The 19,633-nt window shown below is 42.2% G+C and overlaps 1 protein-coding gene across 2 annotated transcripts in view; it reads right to left on the reverse strand.

Moving 5' to 3' along the window:
* Nucleotides 1-17,797: 17,797 nt before the first annotated feature.
* LOC124555151 (spermatogenesis-defective protein 39 homolog) overlaps nt 17,798-19,633 on the reverse strand; it is a 121,544-nt gene continuing 119,708 nt past the window's right edge. For both annotated transcript variants that reach the window (XM_047128969.1, XM_047128968.1), the window contains exon 12: nt 17,798-19,171. In XM_047128969.1, coding sequence (XP_046984925.1) covers nt 19,151-19,171 — 21 coding nt within the window. In that variant the 3' untranslated portion in view covers nt 17,798-19,150. The remainder of the gene's footprint in view (nt 19,172-19,633) is intronic.

Consider the following 19,633-nt stretch of genomic DNA (forward strand, 5'->3'; position numbering starts at 1 on the left):
TGTTTACATTTACGCTTCCAGGAACATATGACTTTCTTATAGGCCATTCCTTGACTATATGTGGTTAGTGGATTCATGGCTGTCCCTAAGGCACAAAAAGCAGCGGTATTTCGTGAATCCAGCCTGAAACCTGTAAGGAGTGCATAACTTTTAAATCACAGCAAAGCTGCCATTCATGATCCTTATACTTGATTGCCTCTAGCAGCAAAGTCATGGTTTCATAAGTTTCTTTCATGTCTACTGCGTAAGCCAAAGGTACCGATGGAAATGCATTGCTATTATGCAGTAGTACTGGTTTCACTGGAGTCAATAAATAGTCGCCACTCCTGTGGATTATGTTGTACACCTAGCTGCATCATCAGACCATTGACATCTCTACACATTGAATTCTGCATATCCAAATATTGAGCGAGGGAAGTACCTCTTGATCTGAAACAGGTAATTTTTGTCCCTGGAGCTAGAAGGTTTCTTTGTTGCAGTCTCGACCCCAAGAGTTCAGTTTCGAAAGTCTTAGATCGCGAACCAAATGGTCCAATTCCTTTTGATTAAAGAGCTGAGGCGAAGTGTCATGATATTGGGGACAGTACTCTTCTATATGTTCAATACTTTCTGATTCACTTGACGTGGTGTCTGTTCCGTGGTTTTCAAGTTACAGACAGGAACAGGCAACCCGTCACCATGGGGCACAGGCAAATGCACTGAAGATACATTCGATACTTTATTGTATGTCTAATTTTACTTGAATGTCCCGAAATATTTGTAAGACAGAAGTAACAGTCTGAATAATGATCATTACGCACACACCACACGATCGCAACAGCGAATGGCATGACTCGGCGTTTTCTTTTAACCACTCGGTTAAGGTTGTAGTACAGGTTATGCAGGCAATATGAGGTGCAAAATTTTTATGTTGATCACCAACAGGACAATCAAAATACAATTTATATATCTTCTTAACCAAATCAGTGATAGGTTTTCTTTGAGCTTTTGGAGTGAATTTCCCACACACATCACGAAAGTTGTCGGCGTGGTTTAGACAACAACGAGATTTACTAGTTGCCATTGTTCTTAATGTAAGTTTTAAGCACAAAAAGTTTGCACTATCTTTCACAGGAAACACCCACTAAGGATATCTTTCACACTACTGGATTACCACACTGACTATTTGTAAATTTTCTACCTCTCCTCTGCAAATCAAAAGCAAACTATTTAACATCAAAACAGAAGAACAGCAAAAAGCGAAATACTGAATACGAAAAATAAAAAACACTTAAAAACTCAAAAATTATACGTGCTAGAACATTTTGAAAGGTATATTAGGATTCTATACACCAAAATAAATACTAGTTGATGTATCACATCCCAGATGCAAAATGGCTGTTGACTAGTGTTATCATTCCTGGTTTCCTTTGTCTAAGTAAAGTATTGAGGTATGCTACTGCATCCTGCCGTTACTGAATACTCCATTAAAACTACAGTCTTCCACAGCATGTGCAAATCCAGCTAAAAAATAACACTTATGTATTCTAATTTTAGAGTCATAACCAGAAAAGACGTTATGAGCATGAAATCAACAATAAGCTCGTTTTATTTCTCGGTAGACAATTTTCAGAACACCATTATAACTACATATACAAAAACTTTAATAGATAATAGTCTAAGTCTTCTTGATACACTGCCTCCCCACGTATCAGGGAGGTATAATTTGTTGTATATGTTTGCCAGCAAGAAAGTCAGGTTCTAGAGATGTATAGGTGTTCTTTACATTCACTGTTTACTGTAACTAGTATTTACCATATCCTTAGTACAAGCAAAAGAATACCTCTGGGAAGGTATTGCATCCCATACTGATCTTGAAATGTGATTTACTTACAACGAACGGAGAGTCATCCGTATGTGCAACATAGACTATGACGAAGACATAGTCTACAGTAGATCTGTCGACATAACTGTAATCGATTTTCTGGTTAAATAATTAAAACTATAGACATACAGAGCATAGTTTTGTAACTAAGTATTGGTCCTGACTACCTGGAATGTATGTACTTGCACACACGTCTACGGTACCTACTTTAACCGAAGATGCTGATTTGGTTCCCACATCAGTCTGTCTTAATGTTCGTAAACGTGTAGGACAAATACTGGAATGCGTCTTAGCATGCCAATCACTTATGGCTAGCTGCCGTTCATCACACCGACTGGACGAGCGGTTCTGGGCGCTTCAGTCTGGAACCGCGCGACCGCTATGATCGCAGGTTCGAATCCTGCCTCGGGCATGGATGTGTGTGATGTCCTTAGGTTAGCTAGGTTTAAGTAGTTATAAGTTCTAGGGGACTGATGACCTCAGATGTTAAGTCCCATAGTGCTGAGAGCCATTTGAACCATTTGAACACCGACTGGAAATTTTGTCTAAGTCGTCTTGTATCTTACTACAGTCACTCAACTTCGACACCTTATCGTACACCACACCATCATGAGCAAACAGCTGCAGATTGTCCAACAGTATAGTTGCTGTGAGGTCGTTAGTGTACACATTGATGCAACAGCATGAACGAGAATCATGGGGACCAGTACTACTTAAAGTATTTGTTACTCTCAGGTACTTATTTAGTTAAACAACTTGTTCGTTGTTAAGTTTTTTATCCGGCATATTACCTACCTACACTGTGTAATATGCTAAAACTTAAGGAGTATTCCTGTTGTCTCACTATGTCATGTATGGAAGACACGGTACGCTGCAGTTGTCTTAAATTATTTTTCTAATACATTTTCACTATGCTTGCTGTAAGCTACCTCTTAATCTGTATATCTGCAGTTAACTTGAATACCTCGTTGCCTAAACAGTGCGTACGCAATGTCTCTCCGCAGCGGCGAGCTCTGCGTGTATCGCCTGGCGGGGGGCGTAAGGTTGGCATCACATTCACGTCGCTGCATAAGCTACGAGCCTGGATTCACTGCTAGTGTCTGCAGTTATGTTGGAAGATCGAGTTCAACATTATTACAATTAAAACAATGAAATTGATTAATCATATACACTGTACTCACCACTATCACAGCAGCTGCTGGAAATGTTTTCCTTTTTCTTGAAGGCATAGTTCAACACGTTTACTTTTATTTGCGAACACCTTCACCAATGTTTCACGCGTAATCGAATGCAGATAATCAATTATCAATGTCTTCAGTTCATCTATTGTCTCTGGGTTAGTTTGATGCACAAATGTTATAGCTGCACCCCGAAGTAAATGGTCGGGAGGAGGCAGATCCGGTGAGCGCAGGAGCCAGAGACCTTTCGTAATTACTCTTGTCTCCAACGATTTCATCTACAAGTCGTAGGGGATGGTGTGCCACATGAGCAGTAGTATCGTCTTCTTGGAAAAATTAATGGTTTCATTTTCATTCAGCAGGGCAATAAATGGATTAAGTATCGGGGAACAGATTGGAAGTGACATTAGTAACTGATCCGCCCTATAATTCGGGCTCGCGTTATGGCATCCACATTCCAATTTTCTATGCATGAAGAGATGACCAGATTCGTGAATTTTGGGAATTAATGTAGCCAGACAGGCGAAACCAAGCTTTATCAGTTAAAGAGTTTCGATCTAAAACACCAGCTCCATGTCGGTTAACAAATCACTGAAACCATTCACAATTCGTTATTCATTTCGCAAGGTCAATACAATGTAACTGTTGCACAACAGTAATTTTATAAGGATACATCCCCAGTTCTTTGGTTACGGCAGTATGTGCTGTCGCACGAAACACTTTAGCCTCTTGCAATAATCTCCTCACTGATTTTATTGGACTCCGCAACATGATGGCCGAAATGTCGTCAAGTTTCTGTTCGGTAAAGATGTAAATGTCGCGTGACTAGGGCCTACCGTCGGGTGGACCGTTCGCCTGGTGCAAGTATTTCGATTTGACGCCACTTCTGCGACTTGCGCGTCGATGGGGATGAAATGATGATGATGCGGACAACGCAACACCTAGTCCCCGAGCGGAGAAAATCTCCGACCCAGACGGGAATCGAACCCGGACCCTTAAAATTGACAGTCTTTCGCGCTGACCACTCAGCTACCGGGGGTGGACTCCGTTCGGATAAAATTGTAGATCTACCAATTCGTGGTGCATCATGAATTGAACCTGTTGTCTGGAATTTGCGAATAAAATTACGTACGATGTCACGATGTGGACACTTCGAAGCAGGAAAACACAATATAAATTGCTACCTCACATGCACCGTGAAGTTTCCTCCTGTACGGAAAATCTCTTCCACTAAAAACGCTCTTCCTGCAATAGCAAGCATTCTTACTACACTCAGCTTACACAAAAAAAAAGGTTCAAATGGCTCTGAGCACTATGGGACTTACTTCTGAGGTCATCAGTCACTTAGAACTACTTAAATATAACTAACCTAAGGACATCACACACATCCGTGCCCGAGGCAAGATTCGAACCTGCGACCGTAGCGGTCGCGCCGTTCCAGACTGTAGCGCCTAGAACCGCTCGGCCAATCTGGCCGGTTCAGCTTACACAAGAACTAGACAATACCACACCTAAAAGCTACAACGGACACGCAACACTACTATCCCCACCATACCACTGCAGAACCACGGGCACAGTATTTGTATTCAGTAGCGAAGCACATACACCATCTGATCAAAAGATCTCGACACCTATTAGTGGACATTAATAAAGGGTATGTCCTGCGTCCGCCCTTCACAGTCACGACGGCTTGAACTCTGCTGGGAACCCTTCCAATGACGTATCTTAATGTCTGTGGAGGAATGGCAGCCCATTATTAGTCAAAAGCCGAAGCCAGAGAATGTAGTGATGTTTGATGGTGGGGACTGGAGCGAATTCGACGTTATAATTCATCCCAATGGTGATTCATTGGTTTAGGTCACCACTCTCGGCAGGTTAGTCCATTTCAGGAGAGTCATTGTCCACAGATTATTGCCTCACAGATGCTGCTTTGCGACAGACTGCATAGTCGTGTTGATACAAATAATCATCGTCTCTGAACTGTTTCTCCACTGTACACAGTACACATTGCTCTAGAATGTGTTGATATCCTTTCGAATTTAGTGTTTCCTTTAGCGCAATAAGGGGACAATACCTTAACCGTGAAAACAACCGTAATATCAACTCCTCCATACTTCACTATTGGCGCTATACCTGATCACACGTAACGTTCTCCAGACATTCGCCAAACCCAAAACCTTCCATCGGACTGCCACAGGATATAGCCTGATTCGTCACTCTAAATCAGTCGTTTCCAGACATCCACTGTCGAGTAATGTCACACTTTACACTACCTCAAGTGTGGTCTATGAGGAGTTTCTTGAACATGTACCACATTTTTTAACTCTATTCGCTTAGTCATTGAGCTGGCCCGACTGCTCATAACAATTTGGAATGCATGAATGCTTCCTTACGCTGCTTTCATGAGATTTTTTTTACAGCTACTCTCCACAATGCTCGACGGTCCCTGTTCGCCAGTACATGAGATCTTCTTGGTCATGAATAGCTATGGTTGTTCCTTCGTGTTTCCGCTTTACACTCATGTCATCAACAGTCGACTGGGGGAGCTTAGAAGGATCGAAATGTCCCTGTATTCAGGTGCTATTCAATGACTAGTCCACATTCGAAATCAGTGAGCTCTCCTGATCGACCGGTTCTGGTATTAATACTTTCCCACTTACGACAGAATATTGCCTGCCTCCTTTTATTCTGGCGTGTCCACCTCTCGTGGCTTCTAGCTTTAAATTCCGCATCAGATAGGGTGTCCGGGTACTTTTGACCAGAGATGAATTCTTGACGGTTCGAAATGCAATTGGGCGATTGCTACTAGTGAGGGCAATTGTTATCGTCAATATTGAAACTGTCCTCATTTTGGAGTTACCATAGCATAGGGCGATTACAAATTACTGAAAGAATTAATGAGGATATGTTTTCACTAACAATGGATATAAGTAAATGAGCTTACAATCACATCACAGGAGAAAGTTTCAAATTTCATCGTTGACATTTGATTTCGTAGCCAGTTAATGGAAAGCTTGTACTGTTTTTTGAGAATTTCTCGGCATTTTCGTAAGATTTTATAGATCCTTGGTGCATAAATGTGCATGGAAAGATGGTGGAGCTGTTATTCAGAGATTGTTTAAACTGAAATTTAGATGACGTCCTCCTCCTGGGACGTCATTCGGATGGCAGGCACGAACAATTCCGCGACAGAGGATGCACCTGACTTTGTCGGTCAAATGTAACTGAAGAAAATGTGTATGAAAGTTTCCAGAGGGGCCTGTAGAAATCAGAGCTATCTTTTCTTACCAACATCAAGGAGAGTCTACAGAAGAGGATCTTGTAAAAAAAAAAAAGAAAAAAAAAAAAAAAAAAAACGGCGGCTCTGACCACTATGGGACTTAACTTCTGAGGTCATCAGTCCCTTAGAACTTAGAACTACTTAAACCTAACTAACCTAAGGACATCACACACATCCATGCCTGAGGCAGGATTCGAACCTGCGACCGTAGCGGTAGCGCGATTCCAGACTGAAGCGCCTAGAACCGCTCGGCCACTACGGCCGGCTACAATTTACAACTAGTACACCAACTGCAGGCTAGTTCCCATAAGGGACAAATGTTTAATGAGAACTGTATGCCTAACTGAATTTAAATTAGCTAAAATGAAATGACTGGAATGAAGGGGGTGAAATCAGTCTGATGAAATGATATGAATAGTGACAAAATGATAGGAGCACTTGCCTTGTGACGCTGATCCGGAATGGTGCACCTATTTTTCCTTACAGAACAGGCTTAACGTCACTGAAGACATAATTTTGTTAGCTATGGACAATTCTGAATGCCTGGTGGTAGTTCCTCCCACGTTCCATCCCTACACACAGAAGTTCCTCCGCACTACATATTGGGGAATGTGCAGAATGAAAGCAACAGTGCGGCGTCATGTATATTGGCCCGATGTTGACGCCGCCGCAAAACACACCAACCAGAACTACTAGACCTGTGTCTATAACAGTCACCCTCAGAACATTTTTCAACCCTTGACCATGTCCGGACCACCCTTGGTGAAGAGTGCATATTGATATCGCCAGACCATTCTATGGAGCAATGTGGTTGCTACTTGTCAATGCTCTCTGTAACTTTCCTTACGTGGTACGCGTGACTACCACTACAACAGCGCTACTATTCATGCCCTGTCAATCATATTTCCAATACAGGAAGTGCCTTCCACCCTGTTTTTCGACAATGACTCTCAATTCACAGCATCTGCATTTCAGGATATTTGTAAACGCAATGACACTAAGCACCTGGCCACTACCCCTTTCCATGCAGTTTGGAAGCAAAACAGATGGTCAAGATCTTCAACACACAGACGTGAAGGATGACGATGACAGTCAACTCCAAGAAAACACTCATCAGCTTCCTCACCATCCCTGTAAAATGACATAGGTCAGCCAAAATTGTACACATGCCCACATCCCACACACTCTTCGACCTGCTGTACCCATCTCAGTGAGTAGACTGCTTGTGCACACAACCTTACTACCATAAAGTCTCTCATGTATCGGTTCATAATTTCGGCTAGAACCCCAAGTGTCATCCTCAGTAATAGGGGGCGGCAGATGTCTGATTTTGCAGCGAGCCAGGAGTATCCAGTCAGGTATTGAAACCACTTCTGTCTGCAATGAGTAACGTCACTCCCTCCCCCCTTCCCCTCAGCTGCCGACTGGACGAGATTTATGCCACAGCACTTGGTGCGTGCCTGCCCAAAAGCTGGCCTGCTAGCACTACCACCTCTGCCCTTGTGTTTGGCGTTGACACAGGGTTGACAGTTGCCAATGATGGGGCCAATGGAGGTGGACCCAGTCTCCTCCTCCCTCACCTCTTGGCCACTTTCAGTGTTTTCAGACTCAGGGCCCCATAAAAGCCGAATCTTTGTGCCCATTTCCCACATGGCTGGCACCAACTCCTTTGCTGGCAGGACCAAGTTGCGCCCCAGAACCCGTTGATTACTTATTGGTCCCATTGCCTATACCAGTATCCGACTCATCTGATCACATTGATGACCTTCTGTGGAAGCATTTGGGGGGGATTCTGGCATCTATCTCTCCCCTTCCTCGATAAAGTCAGCACAGACCAGGTCATGCCAGGCCCTATGTGCCAGTTGAAGGGGGAAGGATTTTAATAGCAGTGATTATCGATTCCCTGCCCGGCCTAAGTATCGACGTTGAGAACAGGTCAGACATAAGTGGGTTACATATGTCAGCTGCAATTTGCTCCCGTGTGAGGTAGAACCGCGACAAGTATGTCACATGGAGCCATCCACTAAGGCGAGACTGCCTGTCAATACCGTGGCCTGACACTTGTCAGTCAATCTCTTGCTAGTTTTTCAAGCATTTCGTTATGCGCCATTGAAAAGCAGAGTTTTGACATTGCCTTACAACCTTTGTGATTAGGATTACTTCCAGGACTGTTATATATGCTTACGAAGACTTTGCTACATTCTACACGTTTTTTGGTTACCCATTGGTTCGTGAACTCTGCCATAATCAACCTCAAGACCCAACTGTGGTTCCACCGTTCTCTGCACTACAGCCAGTGTGACTGATAAGAAGCAGTGTTTTACCTTCACAGAAGAGGATAAAAAATTCAGAAGCTTTCAAATGCAGAGTGGAGCAAAGAAAGACATAGTGACCAATGACAAGACATCACATGAACTTTGGGGGCGGTGAGGTCCTCTGCCAATTAGCCAGCAGTCATATAGTGTCACTGGTTGAACAATGGATAATCCAGGAGAAAGTGGAGATGCCGCACTGAGGCGAAATTGCCTATAAATACCATGACCTGACAGTCTGGAGCCGCGCGACCGCTACAGTCGCAGGTTCACATCCTGCCTCAGGCATGGAGGTGTGTGATGTCCTTAGGTTAGTTGGGTTTAAGTAGTTCTAAGTTCTAGGACACTGATGATCTCAGATGTTAAGTCCCATAGTGCTCAGAGCCATTTGAACACTTGTCAATCGACCTCTTGGGAAGATACCCAAAGTCAACAAATGGGATTCGATGAATAATAATCTACAATGATCACATCACCTGCTAAGCTGTTACAAAAGATGTGTCGACTAATGAAGCTCTGGAAATTGCAAATTTCCTTCTACGAGACATGATTTTGAAACATGAAGCACCCCTCTGATGACCTCTGAACGTGGATAAGTTTTCCAGTCGAAACTAGTATCAGACATAACTTCAAGTTGTATCATCACCCACAGAATCATAACTGCCTACCATCCATGGACAAATGGCTTCAAAGGACGCTTGAATAGGACGTTGGCAGAACAGATATGCTTTCTATGTACGTTGATGCCAAACAGATAGTTTGGGAAACAGCAATGCCCCACGTGACATTCGCATACAACACCGAGAAGCAAGATACCAAAGGCTGCACATAATTATTTCTGGTGCATAGTCATGAGATTGAAACGACAACGGATGCACTGTTCTTATTTCAACTGTAAGATACTCACACGATGACTACATCATCACAAAGACCAAAGACAAGGCAGCTGGCTCGCCTGCAAAACCTGGACACCCAGGAGAAAGACCGCGAGCAGTATAATGTCAAACGCTGGCCAGTGAAATACAGCTGGGAGACTTGGTATGTATTTTTACACCTACACGGTAAGATGTACTATCAGAAAAGTTACTAGAGCACTAGTTTGAGTTTTATCATATCCTTTGTCACTTTTCGGATGTCATCTATGATGCCAAGTATCATGATCCTTCATCAAGAAAAAAAAAGTGCAACGACGTCGTCAACGTCCTCTGCATGAAGCCCTACTAGAGCCCACAGGAGCAGATTAGCGGTGGGAGGTTCAAGGAAACTGAAGACCCACTTGATGATCGCAAAGTATCGATGGGAGAGACTATCTTTGATGCTCATCACATTGAAGAGGATGTAACAACATGACAAGAACGGGAGATTCTGCCAGTGTCACCATACAGACGACTACTGAAAAGATCTGGATCCAGGGTGCTGTAGTTGTCTAAAATGAGAAATAGTGGAATAGCAGGTTGCTGTTTCTACAAGGAAGGGAGCAATGCCGCGAGCTATGATGTATACAGACTGTTGTAACAGTTAGCATTGCTGGCTGGTGTGCTGTGGGTCGCCATTTCCAAACCAGCCATCAGCAGTTATTAGTTGTTTAGTGTGTATCATTTCTGGAAGATTCTTGAAATAGTGTTTGCACACTGAAGAGCCAAAGAAACTGTATACCTGCCTAGTATCGTGTACGGCCTCCGTGAGCACACATAAGTGCCACAACGCATTGTAGCATGGCCTCGATTAATGTCTGAAGTAGTGCTGGAGGGAATTGGTACCATGAATCCTGCAGTGCTGGCCATAAATTCGTAAGAGTACGATGGAGTGGAGATCTCTTCTGAACAGCAAATTGCAAGGCATCCAAGATACGCTTAATAATGTTCATGTCTGGGAAGTTTGGTGGCCAGCGGAAATGTTTAAGCTCAGACAAGTGTTCCTGGAGCCATTCTGTAGCAATTCTGGACGTGTGGGGTGTTGCATTGTCCTGCTGGAATTGCCCAATGCACAATGGTCATGAATGGATGCAGGTGATCAGAAAGGATGCTTACATACATGTCACCTGTCAGAGTGGTATCTAGATGTTTTAGCAGTCCCATATCACTCCAACTGCACATGCCCCACATCATTACAAAGCTTCTACCAGCTTGAACTGTTCCCTTCTGATATGCAGAGTCCATGGATTCATGAGGTTGTCTCCATACCAGTACACGTCCATCCACTCGATACAATTTGAAACAAGACTCGTCTGACCAGGCAACATGTTTCCAGTCATCAACAGTCCAACGTGGTGTTGACTGGCCCAGGCAAGGCATAAAGCTTTGTGCCATGCGGTCATCAAGTGTACATGAGTGGGGCTTCAGCTCCGAAAGCCCATATAAATGAAGTTTTGGTGAATGGTTCACACACTGACACTTGTTGATGGCCCAGCACTGAAATATGCAGCAATGTGTGGAAGGCTTGCACTTCTATCGCACTGAATGGTTCTCTTCAGTCGTCGTGGGTCCTGTTTTTGCAGGATCTTTTTCCAGTCACAGGGATGCTGGAGATTTGACGTTTCACCAAATTCCTCATATTCACAGTACACTCGTGAAATGGTTGTGCAGGGAAGTCCCCACTTCGTCACTACCTCGGAGATTTTGTGCCCCATTGCTCGTGCACTGACCACAACACCACGTTCAAACTCCCTTAAATCTTGATAACCTGCCATTGCAGCAGCAGTGAGCAATCTAGCAACTGTACCCGACAGTTGCTCTCTTATATACGTGTTGGCGACTGCAGTGCCATATTCTACCTGTTTACATATCTCTGTATTTGAATACGCATGTCTATAACAGTTTATTTGGTGCTTCAGTGTATGATTTGGTATATTCTATGTGTATAAATTTGTGGATTGGGAATATTCACTGTTTATACACTCTAAGACAAAGAAGAGACACACCACAGAGGAATTATTTGAACAGTATGGAAATTGGTAGATGTGAAGAACATATACAGACAAATAAATGATTACAATTTCAGTAAAAATTGATGATTTATTCAAGAAAAAGAGCTTCCCAAACAGACCAAGTTGGTCCAGCTCCGACCCTTATGGAAGCAGTTCTTCGGTTTGGCATTGCTTGATAGAGTTGTTGGATATCCTCCTGAGGGATATCGTGCCAAATTCTGTACAATTAGCATGTTAGCTCATCAAAATCCCGAGATGGTTGGAGGGCCCTGCCCTTAACGCTCCAAACATTCTCAGCTGAAGAGAATCCAGCGACCTTGCTGGCCAAGGTAGGGTTTGGCAAGCACAAAGACGAGCAGCAGAAATTCTCGCCATGTGCGACGGGCATTATCTTCCTGAAAATTAAGCCCAGGATAGCTTGCCATGAAGGGCAACAAAAAGGGGCGTAAAATATCGTCAATAAATCATTGTGCTGTAAAGATTCCATGGATAACAACCAAAGGGTTACTGGTATGAAAAGAAATGGCACTCCAGATCATCACTCTTGGTTGTCAGGCTGTACGGTGGGCGACAGTCAGGTTGGTATCCCACCGCTGTCCAGGGCATCTGCAGACATATCTTCACTAGGCATCAGAGCTCAATTCAAAGTGGGATTCATCACTGAAGATAATTCAACACTAGTGAACAAGATTCCAGGCCGATGATGTGTCTGGAGACTCCCCCAATAGTGACAGTCTGTGAGTATGCCTGTTACAATAATTGTTAATCTCACATAGAACATTATTATCAGTGTATTAACTGTGAGGAAAAATTTGGTTATTTCACTGAGATTAACGGAAATGGCTTTTCTTGGTGAAGGTGTTAACTCTGAGATGTGTAGGCTATCCCGTTTCTGCTCAAAACAGTAAAATCAAGACTTCTAAATTTTCTTTCCACCTGTCTTCATGAGGATTGTCAAAGACCCTCCATATTTGATTCACTCCGTCAGGCTCACTCCTACCATTGTATGGCCTGCAAAACGTGACAGTTTTTGAATGGAAGGGGGAATGCAATGGGTTCAGTGTTATTGAGAGTGGAATTCTATGAAAATAATGACAAAAGGGTGATGATGTACAACTGTAGGTTGGATTGTCATATTGATATCAAGTGGCATGCTATTAGGTTTTATGAAGTTCTGTATGGGTAATCGGGTTTTTTACCAGTAGTGAAATGGGTCTTTCAGTTGCTATTCATTCTCGTTAATGTTGGGTGCAAGGGAATACACTGAGTACTCAGTGTTGACATATGCAAATGTCAGAGGATTAATGTGTTGAAAAATGTTAACCAACAGGATGCAAATCAGGCTTGTGACAGTACACTTTCAAGTGGAATGTTTCCATGGGATGGTCTTGAACCACTGGTGTATCTGCATTATTATTTGTAGGTGCTGTGGGCAGACTTCTTTCACACTTTGCTCATTTATAGCATTTCACTGAAGATTTATGTAGTATATAAGAGAGCAATCAAATGAAAACGAGACAGATGGAAAAAGTTATTAGATTCTTTATTATTTCAAAAGTAACTGATATAACTGTCAATATATTTACTCCACTGTGAGACATGATGGTCAGTGCCTTAATGAAAAAGTCTGTGGTTGCCTTCGAAATGTTGATTGTACCCAGGCATGCACCTCTTTGTCCAAAGCAAATAGAGAGACATGAACATTTTTCTTCTCGGCTCCTAAAATATGGAAACAGCATGGGGAGAGATTGGGACAGTATGAAGGATGTGTCCGAGCTTACCAGCGAAACTTCTGCAGTGTAGTCTAAATGCCAAGGAATGTTGGCAGATGGCATCATTCTGTTGCAAGATAATGGCCACTCACGTGTTGCCACGACTTTTTGGACTACACTGCAGAAGTTTCACTGGGAAGCTCTTGCACAGACTTCTCATAGTCTCGCTCTCTCCCCATATGACTTCTGTATTTTTGGAGCCCTGAAGAAAGACATTGATGGCCGTTGATTTGCTTCAGATGAAGAGATGCATGCCTGGGTACAATCATGATTCTGTAGCAACCACAAACATTGTTCCATGGAGGCATTCATGGTCTTGTCTCACAAAGGGAGAAGTATATTAACAGTTATGGTGATTACTTTTGAAAATAATTAACATAGCACTTTTTTCATTTGTCTCATTTTCATTTGACTGCCCCTTGTACATAGAAAGAAAATGCACCTGGCCATGGCTCCCAGATTACAGCATAGTGGTTTGAATACAATTCTGCACACATGACGGTATTCATCTGGATCCTGAAATCACCTGATCTGAATCCTCATTACTGAATCTGTGGTTCTGTTAACAGGAATCACATGCTTTAGACCCAGCAATCTCTGTGAGTTGTGTGGAGATAATGACAATTCATGGAGCAGAACAAGATGGCTATCCAGTATGTTTAATCTTTTGTTTAGTCCATATCTTGAATGGTCAGCACTGTCATCACGGCAGACGGAGGCTTATGGGCTAATGATGAGTGCAATTTTATTCATGAGTATTTCCTTTCCAGTGATATCACTAATATAGATATGTATTATTTGTGATTTTTTAAAATCTTCCTCGTATCACTTCTGAATTTTTGAACTGTTTCATCCTCACTTGTTAATAATGCATTACGTATATAGTATTATCTGTCAAGCTATTGAAGTGTACAACACTCATTTACATTACACATTATGATTCTTATTTCCAAACAGTTTGTAAAATAGGCTAACATATTAGTGTTTGTTATTTTCTGTAGTCATTTTGCACCCTCTGTTCATACCTCTGACTTCTTCTAGTTATGTCTTGTTCATCTTGTAATGAAGTGACTTTGTGAAGTGCAAAACGCACATGGCAAGGCCACAGCATCTGTCCAGACTTGTCCTCACCACAAAGTAAGAGAAATAAAATTAATCCTTCAGTTCCAATCACAGATTTGAACTTCAAATAACATTCCCAGTAAACTGATAACAACTCAGACCAGTTGATTAATTAATTATCAGTTCATCAAACTTAATTACTTAATTGAAACTACTAAATTAATTTCCCAAGTCCACAGACACTACCGAAGTGTTGTCCACCTAGAGGACCATCAGTTGGAGGGAGCAGGAAAAATTTAACATTCCCCATTTAATTACTAAAGAAAATGCCCAAGATGGCGAAAAATAGCTTGGTTTTCTAGCCATTATTCCGAATCGTTGTTAAAGACACACAGTGGAAGAGGCACACGCAGTTTATCTGTGTACTGAGGATTCGTGTTAGTTGAGATCACCCAACTTGAGGGCTGGGACTCTGCCACTCCAGACAGCCAGAACAACAGTAACAGCTCCACCTGTCACCCCTGTGAGGATGGCTACAAGGATCTTTTTGTGTACCATGGAGGTGCACCATAGCTCATCGAACGAGTCTTTAAATAAGCTGGGGAGCAGCTCTCTGGCAAGTTCTGCTTGGGCAGACAAAGCGAGTGCATTGCTGCTGCTGAGGACCACTACCACTGTGTGAAGACGAGCTCATGGGGCGCGTGCACCTGGCACACTTTTCGTGTTTGCTGTTATCACAGTGAAAGCAAATTATCATGTCTGTGTGTGTGCACAATGAGCAAAGGAAGACACTGCAAAACATAAGAGGGTAATCACGATTAGACACATGTCAGGTCAGTGCCTCAACCTGAGGAGTTGAATGAGAGTAAAATCTCGGAAGATGAACAAGGCAGACTCGATAGCCATTGGCTCATAGTCGACACCTCCGCCAGCTACGGAGAGGAAGGACAAACAACCTGTGACCACATAATCACAGGGAAGACCATCGGCAACTGAGATGTTCCGAAACCATCTATCTTTATCCAGTACCAGAGGGAAGACTTGGAATTCCTCAGTACACTCAGAGAAGACATGAAGGGAGGAATCAGCGTCAAGTGCCAGGACAATGACGCTCACCTAGAGATTTGTACGTAACTCTGGGCTGACTATGAGGCTCTCAAAGCCTCTTCTTGGCCAATACATTGTTTTGGCACTGGAGAAGACGCAACAAAAGACAAAAATGGCAGCACTCGAGGTGCTCCCCATGGGGGCTGCCATGGCTGTGTAATGAAGACACAGCCGCAGAGGGCTCCAGCGTGCTGGGAACGGAGATGTGGCCATTAGGTTACATAACAAAACGAACCACAAAATAGCTGCCACTCTTCATCTTAACTGCAGACATAGCCGAGAATCAGAAAAGAAGAACGGAAGCTGAATGAGTCTATGAGCTCAACAAGCTCATGGCCTTCAACATGCAACTGGAGCCTCTCCCGGTGGGACTCAGCACTAAGCCACAGTGCTGTAAGTGTCAACAAAAGGGACATGTGGCAAAAGATTGCCTCAACCAGACAGTGTGTGTCAAGCGCACGGGCAAGCACACCAGCCAAGCTTACCCACAGAAGAAAGACAACGAACCAATGTGCACTCGCTACTGGGGGAAGGGTGCATGTTGCAGGCTGGCACAGCTGTCGAGTCTGCTGGCTGCAAAAGCATCAGCGAGCTGCATCAGAGGAAGATGATGTCCTGGGTGAGCTCTGCCGAGTCCAGTCAAGCCAAAAGGAGATGTTGAAGGAGGCGAAAACGCAGCAAGGAAACAACTTTGCCCTCTCAGCAGAACAGAGATGTAGCAGAAGTGGCCTCCATTACTGTGTGGAAGGCTGACCCACCAGTGAGAGACGTGAACGAGGAAGCTGGTTGTGCTCAGCGGAATGGAGGCAGTCAGAATCGCACCGCTGCTGTGAAGACCAAGCCACAATTGCAGAAGGTGGCACAACAACCAACTGCAAGCAAGATGTATGGAGCACTGGCTTTGACAACGCCTTGCAGGAAGCTGAAACCTAGTTCTGCATGGTGCTGCATCCCAGAATGGAAGCCACCTGCCTCCTGCTGCAGGAGACCTTTTGTTGCTGGGCAAAAAGGAAGGTGAGAGCTACACCGACCAGCGAGCATTCCAGCGCAGCGGCTTCCATGCAAATGGCAGACTACCCAGTGTGCCAATTAAAACCATAGGCAATCTAAACATCCATACCGAAGACCTGACCCAAGATGGTAGCCTATTGTGCCACCTAGATGATGGAAATCACCCGTGAGGACCTTTTTGTGTTTCTTAAGGTGCCAACATTGTGAGTTTCAGTGTACGGCAGTTACCACCATTTCCTATTACCTTTGGAACAGCCCAGGTTATTCATTTGCAAACCACTCATGTGTTTAGAGTTACGGAACATCTACTGTAAGAAACAAAGTCTGAGGATTGGGACAGGAGACCTGCAGGTACGTGATCTGCTACAGAACGATGTTAGTGGCTTCTCTGCTAATCTGCGACAGTTGCATCCAGCAACATCTTGCTAGTTAATGTACATGATAATTTTACTGACACTATCAATTTTTTTACAAATGGCTACATTTACACAACTGCAAAACTTTCTGTTCTTCTATCCTAAAAGCTTAGCTCTGTATTCTCATATAATGTGGTATCCAACGTAAGGTGCACTTTTATACCGAGAATATCAAATCAGACAAGCTCTGTATATGTGATAAAATTCTATTTAGCAAATTGAAAAATTGTTCACCACTATTGTTTGTCATTGTTGTTTGCTACCATTTCCTTCTGCAGGTGCTATTTTTCATTTAGCATTAACAGATTTCTGTTGTGGTTGTTTTTGTGATTATTTTAATGTAATTTTATACATTTAGAGATGTGTGTGAACTTTCTTTATAATGGGCCTCAAAAATTTTAAATCCTGGCTTCTAAGTTCGCTCTATTTGGTGGACCTCGAAGCTCTGGCATTCTACTTGATATATTTCAGCTGTTACCTGATGCAGAGGTGTATTTTCAATCCTGCGTTATTGTCTGCTCAGTTTTTATCATCATAGGATTTAGATGATTAGTGCTCTGTGCATTTTATGTCTTTTTTGTAATCGAACTTTAATTTTATTATATGATCTATACACTCTCAGTGTGTCAACCACATTAGTTAAGTTCTTTAATACCTCAATTTCCCCCAAACATGTTTTCATTATGACAAATATTCTGTTTCCTGTGGACAGATGTGTCTAGGACGTACATGCAAACCCCCCCCCCCCCCCCCCCCCCCCACACACACACATACAGATACACACGACACACACAAAGAATAATTGATTACCATGAGTTTCTTTCTGAAAAACTTTAATGTGAAAGTTACTTATAACACATGAGTTGCACCACTTGTAATGATTTATAAAAAAATAACATAAAACTTTTAAAAATGTTTCAATATCTATTCTGGTGGCACATTATGAGATTCAGTATGTAATAGGAATACAAATATTTCTTCACACACATATGCTGTGCATAACAGTACAAAAAATAACATATAAATAACAAAGTCCTTACTCTGACTCTATTCCAAAAATATGTATTTAACAATGATTGATAATACCAAACAACACTCAGCTCCTAATAATTATTCTCAAGTTATCAGGCTTGTTCTAGGCAAGTTCCTGGCATTCAGACATATGTGTGTGTGTGTGTGTGTGTGTGTGTGTGTGTGTGTGTGTGAGAGAGAGAGAGAGAGAGAGAGAGAGAGAGAGAGAGAGAGAGAGAGAGTGACTAGTTTCCAAGTTGTGCACCATTAACTGCTTTTATATATTCTATACTGTTGCATTAACTGCTTTGGTTGTAATGTTATTAACCACTACTTAAGTAAAAGAAAATTAAAGTTTCCAGAATGTAGTTTCCTTGCCTGTCTCTGTATAACATTCTTATTTTGTATATATTTTTTTACAGTCGTATCGTATGACAATGTTTAACAGCTTCTATAGCATCATAAACACTATCCAAGTATATTTTAATCCCTCTTCCTTAATGCCTGAATTATTTCTCTCAGTATTTTGACTCTTTTGCATGTTACTTCATCAGTGTCTAGTATCTCTTCAATTTTTATTTCAGGTCTTCTGTATAATTTTGTAGCTGGCAGCTTAGAAGCATTAGATATAAAATATGTTGTTTGATAATCCAACAATTTAAGATTTGCAATCCACCACAAAAAATTACTTTCAACTCATTTTCATCATAAAATAAATTGATTACTTACATGGCTAGTAACTGAATGAAATTATTAATTTACAGAACAAAGATTTATGAATACTGCTATTGTAATGTGATTCAACCCTGGATGCATTTACAGATGGCCAGTCCAGCTATGGCCTAAGGAATACTCTGACACTGAGGCAAGCTAGGAGCCAGTTATCAAGCTGTGTAACATGGACACAACTACCTGATCCTGATCTGAGGCAAGTTGAAATCTGCAGAAAGTTTACAACTATGCATGCCTTGCACAAAGGATCTGTTAACTGCACCATACACTGGGTAGTCAGCTCTGCATGTCAGCAGCTAGGAGATGAGGTGGTGAACGTCATTCCACAGCAGAGTTGTATGGGACATCAATTCAGTACACAAATCACCAGGCAGATGATGAGTGGGCTCTAATTAGAAGTGAGTAATGTGCTTCTTACTCTCAACCAGCTGGTGAACATACTGCACAAAATTGTCAAAGGAATAATTTTCATCATTCCTTCAGTTTTTCCATTTTATAGTCTGAAAAATAAGAAACTGACATTGTAAAATAATACAAGATGGCAGTTAACAGGACTTAAATCACGCACACACACACACACACACACACAGGTGTACACATGCATGCTCGCTTGCTCGCACACATTACCGTAACATATGCTATATTAAGAGGAGTTTAAATTTTTGCAACCAAAAATTTGCTGTTCATTTGTGTTTCACAAGGGTAATTTCCAATAAGAAACTACATATTTGCTGGTGGATCAATTCTTTTGACATTATAACAAAGGTTTTATCAAATTTTGTAATAGGTTATAGCAAAATATTGAACTAATATACAGGTACACCAAATCTTGAGGACCATTTAATGCGAATTTAAACTAGTTATCCAGCATATCAGACATAATGAAGAGATCTGTTTATAACACCTGATGCAAATCTGGGTTCAATACAAATAATCAACCATGAGGAATCAATAAAATAATT

Source organism: Schistocerca americana, chromosome X, assembly GCF_021461395.2.
Source record: "Schistocerca americana isolate TAMUIC-IGC-003095 chromosome X, iqSchAmer2.1, whole genome shotgun sequence".
Classification (NCBI taxonomy): Eukaryota; Metazoa; Arthropoda; class Insecta; order Orthoptera; family Acrididae; genus Schistocerca; species Schistocerca americana.